Source organism: Tupaia chinensis, unplaced genomic scaffold (assembly GCF_000334495.1).
Source record: "Tupaia chinensis unplaced genomic scaffold, TupChi_1.0 Scaffold000077_1, whole genome shotgun sequence".
In the NCBI taxonomy this organism is placed as follows: Eukaryota; Metazoa; Chordata; class Mammalia; order Scandentia; family Tupaiidae; genus Tupaia; species Tupaia belangeri.
In genome coordinates this window covers 1,233,011-1,244,905 of record NW_006159538.1, presented here as the reverse complement: position 1 = coordinate 1,244,905, position 11,895 = coordinate 1,233,011, and the positions used below count along the sequence as shown (strand labels likewise).

Below are 11,895 nucleotides of genomic sequence, written 5' to 3'. Positions count from 1 at the left end.
AGTGCTGTGATTGATTGGTGATGTCTGCCACTTTCAGAGCTGGGTAGGCCAAAGGGCTGAGCAGTTGACATCTCAGGTCTAAGCCAAGCAGAATCAGACCTAGAACTACTACATTTCTCAAGTCCAGCCCAAGACACATTCCATTATCCCACACTGCCTTGTCAATGATCATGCCTTGTCAATGATCAATACATTATTAAAGGTAAAAAAAAATTAATTACAGCAGAGTTATTCTTGAGTGCCCATGAGGATAAATGCCACAGTTCTTACTATAACGTGGAAAAACAATCATACGATACCTGTATTGCTCCTCTCAAGTTAATCCCGGTTTCAATGGCAACGTAGTAGGATGCTTGCAGGAAGGTCCTTTGTAGCAGGAGGGCAAGGAACAGAAGCACGGCTAAGACGTAGGCATTAGCAAGGAACTCTTGGGAAGAGACGAAGTAAACGCCGAGAAATTGCGTCTGTTGGAAAGAGAAGTTCAGAGGTGGCTGTCCCTGCTAGTAAAATGACCATCGGTGCCTGTCATTGTGCCGTAATGGCCAGGATCACTACAGGGCCCCCCATGCTTGGGAAGGCCTGTGCGATTGCTTACAAGTGAACAACTAGCCTGATAAATCCAACTACCTGTTCTTCCAACCACAGGAAGGACTGCCTATACCACCTTCATCTTTCCACTTAGAGGAAAAGAATGGGGCCCTGTTATTTTTATCATGGTTATTTTTATGAAAGAGAGACAAAGGGAATGCAAGATGGAGAGAGGGAGGGAGAGATGTTTTGGTAAGAGTCTCACCATGTTTTGATCTTTCTGCTCCTGCCTCCTGGTTAGCTAGGACCACAGGCACACGCCACCACACCCAGCCCACCTAGGGCTCGGCACAGAACCCGGGCCTCCTATGCAGCCTCAGTCCATGCGCAGCAGCGCCTCCTGCAGGATGGGGCTTGATTCTAACCTCAAGCCCATGAATCTGACTCTTGGCGTTGCGGCTCCCAGGCTCAGGGGTGTGCACTTCGAACGGGATGAAAATAAATGGGGGCGGTCATGGAGAAGCCAAAAGCAGACTATTAGAACAAGTCTCCCGACATGAGTTCTCTGCTGCAGAAATGGAACCTGCAGGCTGTGTCCCATCCTCACGACAGTCTGCTCTGTCGTGATTTCCGGACAGAAAAGACCAACCGTCGTGCTCCTGAGGGGCGCTGGGAACTCGGCACTTGACGTAGACCAAGATTTCAGACCTCAGTCCCCAGGCTCCGAGAGTCCCAGGGCTTCCTTTTAGTTTCAGGTTCCCTCACTGCACTTCCAGCAAGAGTTCAGGTGATACCCAGTGAAGACAAACAAATACTTTGACTTGGTTGTTAAAGATGCCAAGCAACAAATGTGCGTCTGTTTCCAAACTGAGCAGCAGTAGCTCCCAGGAAAACTTCAGTCTAAGTCCGTCTCTCCCCAGGTTCCGTGTTTCCATGAAGACACTCCTCTTTCTCAGACACTGACCTGAACTCTGCGAGCTCTTGGAAGGGTGTGGGAATGGCCGCGGGTAAGGAGTGATGCGAAGTAAGTGATGAGAAGGAGCTGAGGGCATGTCCGCGGCCAGGGTCAGGCCGGGTGCTCCTGCAGGCCTTTGCCTAGACTCAGAAATTCCCGGATGGCGTACGTAGGGCTTCCTGATGGCGCAGAGACCCCACTGCTGGGAGAGCAGAGGCTCTCTAAACCATCCCTCACCGCTCCCTGGAGCAGTCTGGTCCTGCTCACAGCGGCCTCTCCCTTGCTCCACAGGGCAGGGGTCTCTCCCTGTTGGAGAGGGCAGGAAGCAGACGCAGGGAGACCACTGAGAGGAAGGCCCCCAAGTCCTGAGCCCCAATCTGCCCTACTTGCCAGTGACTCAGAGGGAGAGGGAGGAGGAGGAGAGGAGGAAGCTAGGAGGGCAGGTCACAGCACCGGTGCCACTTCATGCTGCTCAAGAGCTGCAAGCAGCAAAACGGACCTTAAAGTTAGCAGAGAGGCCAGCAGGTGGCGTAGCGGTTAAGGTCTGGGTGACAACGAGAACCTTCTCTGACCACCTGTAGACCCACACACCCACCCCTCCATCTGAGGTCATCTGACATGGTGGTTTAGAGCCTGCACTCAGCTGTATGAGTTTGAATCCCGCCTTGTTATACGTGAGTACAGTGTTCTTAGATATGTTCCTTAACCTCTCTAAGGCTCAATTTCCTCACCCGTGCAATGAGGCTATTCGCAGTTTCTACTTCAGAGAGTTGATATGAAAATTCAATATATCGGGAACCAGCAGTTAGCGTAATGGCTATGTCGCTGGGCTCCCAAGTAGTCGACCGTGGTTCGCGTCCTGGACCCGGTGGCTTAAAACTCACGCCGGGCGTATGTGCGTGTGTGCCCAAGATCCCGAGAGGAGAATGGAGGAGAAGGGATTGCGGCGTGACCATCTCTACTCAGGGGTGATTTCTCGCGTCCTGTCTCTATGTCTCTGTCTGTCTGGCGAGCGCACGCGCCCTATAGCGAAAATCTCTCAAAAAAAAATCAATATATCAACCATGTAAAGAACATTTCATTCATGTAAGCACACAATATGTGGTAATTCTGCCTCAGTCATGAAAGAGTCACTTCCTGTGTCCCTCCAGGGTGCCAGGCAAGGAACCAGAGTGTTGGTTCGGAAGTCAGGAGATGAAGTTCCTGTCTTGGGGGACTCAGGGTCGAGCCAGGGAAAGCGGTACTAGCCCTTTGATGGCAGAAGATGTTAGAGGATCACAGAGGACAGAAAGCTAATTAAGGCAGGGAAAGACTTCCTGGAGGAGGTGACATTTGAGAAGGAGTTCAGGAGTGAAGCCAAGCACTCCAGGCCAGAGCAGCTACATGGGCATTGTCATGAGGAGGCCAGCCCTCGCCGACATGGCAGCCATGGAGACACCACTGCGGTAAGGTCATTAAGTTGTCCGCAGTGATAACTCGAACGGCCATCCAAATGAGGACATGCGTGAGTGCACACACACATGAAAAGACACGCCAAGAGACACAGGGACAGACAGAGGACTGTGCATAGAGAGCCATAGCGCGCATCAGGAGGTTCAGAAGCACACACTGAGGCGCCCGCAGACGTACAGGTTTCGGCTCAGGGAACTCCCACTCCTGTGGGTTAGAGGCCCTTTGGCGCTTTGGCCGTGGGGCAAGCCCAGGCTGCTCCTTCTTTCCCTGGCTCAGCTGACAGCCCAGAGCGGTGCTGGCAGGTTTCAGAGACCAGCAGTTCCTCGTGAGCCCAATTCCCTCTCCCTCAGCCACATCAGTGGCATCCTAGGCAGGCGACAGATTGAGAGTGGGGGTTGGGCGGGAGAGGGGACAGGGAAAAGCTGGAACACGGGCAGAGCCCCAGTTCCCTGAGGAGTGGCAGAGGGGCCGGAGCATCAGAGATCTGCAGCAATTACAGAAGAAATCAGAAACGTTCGTCCTTGAGGGTGCCAAGGGCGACGTGATTCTTGCCAAGTGTGAGTGTCCTGCAGGGGAAGAGGACAGGGTAGCCACGGATGGAGAGTGAGTGTTGGGAGTCCGACAGTGCAGCCGGCTGCAGGACCAGGACGGGTGAGGCTGGGCAGAGCAGGGCTCTGCCCCTCGTCCCTCATCAAACACAGCGGCTTGCAGGTCAGTTCAGGGGGACCAGAATGACACCTGGCTCTCTGGCCTAGGGCTGCCAGGAGGCCGAGAGAGGGACCAAACGACCTCTGGAAAGGACTCCTCCCCAGTTTCTGGACTCAGAAGCCTGAATGAGAATTTAGCCACACACCAAGCAACCACATGGTGGAGAGTTCTTTGTCGCAGACACCGACTATATTTACTTGCAACTCTCGTTTCTGTGTCGGAAATTTGCTGACTACTTGGGCTGCAGGGAACAAATATTAAATCTGATAAGGCCTGCTGCCACTGAGGCAGGACCATCTGTCTCAGGGATTTGTGCGCTGATAAAAGTAACTGGGCAAGAGCATTCCAGCGAGATGGCAATAAATCCAGAGTCTGCGTCAACAGAGAGGGAAGACATGGCGGAGGTGAAGTCCGGATAACCACGATGCTAAGGGGGTGGTGTTCTCGCCATCTCTGGCACATTCTGCCTCACCGTGCTTTCCTCTGGAGAGCCCTCCGAGGGTTTTGGGAAACGCGGGAGGAAGAGGATGGTGTGGACAAGCCCATAAGGGCTGTGGTTTCTGATGTTCCCCCTAACATTCCCCAGGATGTTTCCCCCTCTGATGTTTCACAACTGGTCCCGTGTTGCTGTGGGATTGTCCAGGCAGTGTTCTGGGGTCACCTATGGTGAGACTGAAGCCGAGGCTGACATTCCTGTGGGTAAGAGCAAGCAGTCACTTCCCCTTCCTTTTCAGAGGTTCAAAAAGCCAGAGAAGGCTTCCAAAGCCATTGAAATCGAAACAAATAAAGAGTCCTCACATTGAAGGAGAAACCCGCCCACCTCATTCTGGCCAGCTCCAACTTATTTGTCAAGGCCCCACTGAGCTTCCCCTCCTCGATCAGGCAGTCCATGACCCCTGGCGGAGGCAGTCACTCCCTCTTCCTGCAGTTCCCTATACATAACTCCTGATAGCTGTATGTGACACATGATATGAAATCCTTTATTTCATTTTCTCTCTCCCCCATTGAATTTCACAATCCTTGCAGCCAGAAGTGATGGCTGGAAAATAATAGTTAATTTAGCACTATGGTTATAAATGCCCAGAGGCTTGGATTCAAATCCAGGCTCTCTGACTAACTAGCTGTGAGATTTAAGCTCTCTGAGTCTCAAGCTTCTCACTTGCAAAATGAGAAGAACATCTGTTTTATGAGTTGTATGACATGTAAATTCGATCTCAATAAAGCTGTTATGAAGAATACCCCCAAAGAGTTGCTTTAAGGGTTAAGTAAGGCAACACATGGGTAACTCTTGCACACAGTCAGGTGTTTTAAGCAGTCCAGAAGTGGCTGAAATCATTATTAATAGTCCTTGTCATAAATATTGCTTCCATTTTCCCATAAGCCAACCTAGATCTGGCACACAAGAAGGCTTGAAAAGCATGCCAAACACATTGGACTGACAGACCTGGCACATCTCATACTCCTAACCCCACATACCCAGTTAATGATATCTCCAGGAAAATTAACATCAATCTCAATAGAATTCATTGCTATCTGCAATTTGGAACTTGCTATGATTTGAATGTGTCCCTCTAAAATTTATGTGACAAAATTTGGTTGTGATAGGATTAAGAGGGTGAGAATTTAATCTAACTATGGGGTTAAGAGGTGGGACCTTGGGCCAGCCAGTGGTGCAGATGTTAAGGTGGCTGGATCTCACATGGCCAACTGTGTGGTTGGGTCCCAGCATGGCAGCTTGAAAACCTCACTGGGAGTGAGTGTGTGCCAAAACGCCCAAAGGAGAATGGAGAAGGGATTGCAGCATAGCCGTCTTCCCTGGGGGGGTGCTTTTTCACTTTACCTCTCTGTCTTTCTCCAGGGAGGGGGTCCCAGCATGGCAGCTTGAAAACCTCACTGGGAGTGAGTGTGTGCCAAAACGCCCAAAGGAGAATGGAGAAGGGATTGCAGCATAGCCGTCTTCCCTGGGGGGTGCTTTTTCACTTTACCTCTCTGTCTTTCTCCAGGGAGGGAGATGGGGCCTTTGAAAATAGATAGGACTAAGGCATCAGGGTGGGACCTCTACAATGGAGCCTGGTGGGTTTGTGAGGAGAGGGAATGAGACGTGCTCTGCTTCTGCCCTTGCCCAGTGATGTCCCATGACACCATGGTGGGACAGCACAACTGATGTGCTTTCTCCAGGGAGGGAGATGAGGGCCTCATCAGATGTGGCCTCCTGACTTTGGATCTCTAAAACCATGAGTAAATAAACCTCTGTTCCTAACAAATGACCCAGACTTAGGTATTCTGTTCTTAGCAGTACAATGGACCACAGCCGAGCACATGAGCTGAATCAACAATTACACAAGGGGTGTCATACATTATTAAGGTCCCTGATTACTAATTCTCTGTATCGTGTTGGGACTGTCCGTGCGTGGTTAGAATGTTATAATGACTTCCTTACTGGGAAAATAAAACTGTGAATCTTATTAGGCATGAAAGTTTTCCATTGTGTGGCCTTCTAAGTGTGTTTCTAAGTGGCCTCAAAGAAACATGTAAGAATGAAGTGTCCCTCAGTCCCCAAAGCGAATGCTATTGCTCCAAACAGGAAAATTGAACCCCTACCACTGAAAAGGCATTCCAGCTCTTTCATCCAACTTCAGTTTGTAATACCTTTAGAAACAGAAAATCCATTGAACACCATCTGGTCTGAAGAGTTTCAAGTATTTTTAAGGTGCAGAAAGTTTTAAGAAAATTTTATGGGTATCTCCAATATATTAATGAAACTTGGGCCAACTTTAAATGCAATTTGGAGCTGGGGGAGGACAAATCCTACCCATGGACACTCCCTACTTGCTTCTCTAAGGGCAGCTCCCAAGAGGCCCCGGCAGCACCTTGAACGCTAGGACAGACAGAACTGAAGAAGACGGAGCCCTGGAAGCTTTCTTAAAGCCTATTAAGATGACATGAACTAAAAGCCAACAAACCTGACAAAGTACAGATGCTGCTAGACACTGAGTAAACACATGCACCTGCTCACCTCTCTGAAGCACTTAACCAGGAGAGGGATGATGGTGGAGCTGGAAGTGGCTGAAATCATTATTAATAGTCCTTGTCATAAATATTGCTTCCATTTTCCCATAAGCCAACCTAGATCTGGCACACAAGAAGGCTTGAAAAGCATGCCAAACACATTGGACTGACAGACCTGGCACATCTCATACTCCTAACCCCACATACCCAGTTAATGATATCTCCAGGAAAATTAACATCAATCTCAATAGAATTCATTGCTATCTGCAATTTGGAACTTGCTATGATTTGAATGTGTCCCTCTAAAATTTATGTGACAAAATTTGGTTGTGATAGGATTAAGAGGGTGAGAATTTAATCTAACTATGGGGTTAAGAGGTGGGACCTTGGGCCAGCCAGTGGTGCAGATGTTAAGGTGGCTGGATCTCACATGGCCAACTGTGTGGTTGGGTCCCAGCATGGCAGCTTGAAAACCTCACTGGGAGTGAGTGTGTGCCAAAACGCCCAAAGGAGAATGGAGAAGGGATTGCAGCATAGCCGTCTTCCCTGGGGGGTGCTTTTTCACTTTACCTCTCTGTCTTTCTCCAGGGAGGGAGATGGGGCCTTTGAAAATAGATAGGACTAAGGCATCAGGGTGGGACCTCTACAATGGAGCCTGGTGGGTTTGTGAGGAGAGGGAATGAGACGTGCTCTGCTTCTGCCCTTGCCCAGTGATGTCCCATGACACCATGGTGGGACAGCACAACTGATGTGCTTTCTCCAGGGAGGGAGATGAGGGCCTCATCAGATGTGGCCTCCTGACTTTGGATCTCTAAAACCATGAGTAAATAAACCTCTGTTCCTAACAAATGACCCAGACTTAGGTATTCTGTTCTTAGCAGTACAATGGACCACAGCCGAGCACATGAGCTGAATCAACAATTACACAAGGGGTGTCATACATTATTAAGGTCCCTGATTACTAATTCTCTGTATCGTGTTGGGACTGTCCGTGCGTGGTTAGAATGTTATAATGACTTCCTTACTGGGAAAATAAAACTGTGAATCTTATTAGGCATGAAAGTTTTCCATTGTGTGGCCTTCTAAGTGTGTTTCTAAGTGGCCTCAAAGAAACATGTAAGAATGAAGTGTCCCTCAGTCCCCAAAGCGAATGCTATTGCTCCAAACAGGAAAATTGAACCCCTACCACTGAAAAGGCATTCCAGCTCTTTCATCCAACTTCAGTTTGTAATACCTTTAGAAACAGAAAATCCATTGAACACCATCTGGTCTGAAGAGTTTCAAGTATTTTTAAGGTGCAGAAAGTTTTAAGAAAATTTTATGGGTATCTCCAATATATTAATGAAACTTGGGCCAACTTTAAATGCAATTTGGAGCTGGGGGAGGACAAATCCTACCCATGGACACTCCCTACTTGCTTCTCTAAGGGCAGCTCCCAAGAGGCCCCGGCAGCACCTTGAACGCTAGGACAGACAGAACTGAAGAAGACGGAGCCCTGGAAGCTTTCTTAAAGCCTATTAAGATGACATGAACTAAAAGCCAACAAACCTGACAAAGTACAGATGCTGCTAGACACTGAGTAAACACATGCACCTGCTCACCTCTCTGAAGCACTTAACCAGGAGAGGGATGATGGTGGAGCTGGCGTGGTGAGGTGAGTGGGGCACCCTAAAACTCTCGGGGCATAAGTTGGCCTCCTGGCATTTCTGATGACTGGCTGCAGAGCATCCCCGAGGGGATACTGCTGAGGGCTTTGGGCATGTGGGAGGAGCCGCCCCAGTGCGGCCACGGTGCATACACTCGGCCCCTGCTCATGCACAACTGGGAACCCCCTAGAGGGTGCACTGCCCTGCCCTCCCCTGCCCTGGGGTGGCCTACCTTGGGCTGGAAGACATGGTTCTCCTTCCCAAGATGGTCCACAATCCCGAAGATGCACAGTGGCCCAGCAAAGCCCAGCAAGTCGGCCAGGATGCGAAAAGTGCTGCTGAGGACCAGGCGTCTCCCGAAGGCATGGCACAGTGCCCGCCAGATGGCCCGGGCACCCTGAGTGCTCTGTGCATCCTTCCGCTGCCCAGAGAGACCCCATAGCCAGGTCAGAATGGACAGGGCTCATTCACAGTAGGGCCCGCCCCCCAGGATGCCCCTGGCTCCCGCTGCCTGGGGGAAACTCTGAGACTATGTCTCTGTGAAGAGGTGGGCTCTAGGAAGTGATTGTGGAGCCACCAAGTACAGAGCTAGGCGGGCCCTACCAACCAACAGGGTCTGGATGGGGAAACTGAGGCCCGATGACTACTCAGGGTCACACGGCTGGTCAGGGACTATGTGATGAGTACAACACTGCACTAAGTGAGGGGCCGACATGATCCGCCACCATGCCTCCCTCGGTGTGCCCCACCTCCCACCCAGTGCTAGGGCAAAGGCAGCGAAGGAGCCCTGGCCTGGGAGTCAGGAGACTGGCTTTGCTACCTGCCAGTTACGTGCCAACCCTGGGCAGGTCACAGCCTTTCCTGAGGCCTCAGTTTCCTTCTCAGCAGTATTTTGGAGACCCCTGCCTGGACAAACTCATAGTTATTGGGATCAGGTGACTAACACCCCTACTTTCCAAACTGGGTGAAAATTTCCACCTTCACAGTCACTGGATTCCAGAAGGAAGAGTGTGAAGTGGGGGGAGGGGAGAGCTTGCTGGGAGGGGGGTCACTTTCTCTCTCAGAGCCTCTAGATAATGATGAGGGTAGACCAGATGACCTAAACTGTAAGGGCCAGTCCAGCTGTGACAGTCCTTTGAAAGTTCAGTCCTGGACTTGTCCCTGGTCCAGTGTGTCACTTAGGGCATATCTCTTCCCTCCCTGGGCCTCAGTTTCTCTGCCTGGTCCACCAGGGTTTGGGTCTGATAGTCTCTGAAGTCCTTGTCTGTGACTCTAAACTGGGGGACAGGGAAGGGAGGGTGTGGCCATGTCCCCACTGACTACCTGAGCATCAAAGGCCTCACAGAGCCGCTGGTAGTTGGTGAGCGCTCTCATGGCGATGGGCAGCTTCCCGATGGCCCGAAGGTCGATGGGCTTCTTGTGGGCAGTCTTGATGAAGGTGTTCATCCACCAGTAGGTGCCCTTGGACAGCAGGTTCACGAAAGGCTGCAGGAAGCGCACCCCCAGGTCTTGCAGGTCTTCGGGGGGCTTTACCTCCCTCGGCGTCTTGAACAAGATGTACCTCTGTGGGGCACATGGGCCATGGAGGTGGGCAAGTGTAACATGTCACCTTTTCCCCTTCGCTCCAGGGAGGCTCTGGGGTGCTCGCCCACACTTGACCTCCAACTGATGGGGCCACCTCTTGCCAATAACTATCCCCAGGAAAAAGATCCCCCAACACCTCTTGTAATATTTTCTCCCTGGATCTAAGGTCACCACCATGTCTGGATACAGAGTGGATAGAGCTCAAAGTCACACAGACCCGGGTTCCAAAATGCCTCCTCCACTTACGAACAAGGTATTTTAGGGCAAACCTCATTTAAAATATGTCCTTGTCTATAGAGAGGATGGCACTTGTGTGGTTATGAGGGTCAGTTAAGAGAGGGGATGTAAGGGGCTTTATACCCCAAGGACAACCAGATAAAAGCAGAGGAGTCAGAGAAGTACAGGTGAAAATCACACTTCGCCTGCATCCGACCAGCCTGAATAAGGCAGGTTATAACCCTGCTGCTGGCTGGAAGGGAGGGAAAGGGGTTTCTCATTTGCTGCTGGCCAACCACGGCCTTTTTGGAAAGCAATCTGTGACATTCATTTAACATTTAAAACACACAGACCCTTTGACCCAGCGACTCCACTCCCTGGACTCCTTCCCGTAGAAATAAAAGGAGTGATACACAGAGATGGAAGCATGTTCGCTACCCCACTGTTTGTGAAGGCAAGGACTTGGCAACAGAGAGCGTCTGTCGATAGAGGAACAGCTGGATATGTTACGGTTTGTCCACTTAGTGGAATATTATGCATCCATTAAGAAAACTGAATTAGCCATACTGAATGGCTCGGAAGGAGTCCTGAGAGACACTCATTGGGCAAGACAAGCACGATGCAGAAAGCAGTGAATAATACGATCCCATTTTTACAACATGAAGATGGGGAGGGGGACATACATATTTAGAGTGTTGAGGGAAAAAACACTGAAAAGTATTTGTTTCCATAGACGTGTATGACACTATATTAATAAAACATAATGTGGAAAGACAAGCTAGGCTCTTAGTCAGGGTTACCTGGAAAGGTGGGGGTAGAGGAAGGTTCGAGTCTCAGATGGGGAGGAGCAAGGGTGGGAGGCAAAAACCCCGAGGACATGTGTGCAGTCACGCTTTCTCATCCATGCACACGTGTGACTACATAAATTCAATAAGCACAAACAAGTGGCTCCCGTCCTGAGGGAGAGGACTGGGAGAGGCCAGGACCTGAATCTCTTCCCCCCGCGGGAATAAGCCCATCCTTCACCTCAGAGAACACATCCATGGCCTCCTCTCCCTCCGGGACCCTGGACGAGGGCGGCTGGGCCAGATGCCAAGTCACCCCAGAAACTTCCCCACGGCTCAGCTCCCCTTCGTGGACCTTGGCTGAGAAGCAGGGAGGGACCTGCACCTGGGGCAGGATGTGGTGAGAACCGCAGGCGGTCTGGCCCAGCTGGGTCCTCGGGGGCCTACTTACCCTCACCCTGATGACGTTGACCTCCACGAGGAGCAGCACCCCGTAGAGGACCACCAGCAGCCCCGTGAGGCAGAAGCGCAGCTGCGAGAAGCCGATGGCGTGGTCGTAGAACTTGACGAACTTGATGGTCTTGGTGATGAAGGCCAAGGTCCAGTAGACCAGCAGGGCTGCCGAGAGACCGGCATGCATGGGACATGTGTGCATGTTCACGTGTGTGTGCAAGCATGAGGGCGAACAGGAGAGAAAATGAGGGCGTCAGGGAGGCGGGGTGTGTGTGCACATTTCTGAGCAAGGGGGTGCACCTGCACCTGTGTGACTAGATCAGAGTGTCACTTCGAGGCGACATACACACCTTTCTTAGCGTGACAAGCATGTTCAAAAACTCAATAACCCCATAGGCCAAACTGGTCAAATTTCCCTTAACAACAAATAATAATGAGGAGAATAGGAGAACTAATGTTTGAATCCGACTGAGTTATAGGCAGGGTGCCAAGGAGACACTTTAAACACGTGATCTCATCTATTCCTTAACTTATCAGAGAACGGAACTGAGCATCGGAA

At 50.7% G+C, this 11,895-nt stretch overlaps 1 protein-coding gene across 1 annotated transcript in view; it reads right to left on the bottom strand.

The window, feature by feature from the left end:
- The window catches only part of ABCC8 (ATP binding cassette subfamily C member 8), a 77,194-nt gene that overhangs the window by 54,154 nt on the left and 11,145 nt on the right, over nt 1-11,895 (bottom strand). Inside the window, 4 exon segments of the mRNA XM_006142491.3 lie at nt 300-464; nt 8,531-8,719; nt 9,622-9,861; nt 11,335-11,501. Of these exon segments, the coding sequence (XP_006142553.1) occupies nt 300-464; nt 8,531-8,719; nt 9,622-9,861; nt 11,335-11,501 (761 nt within the window).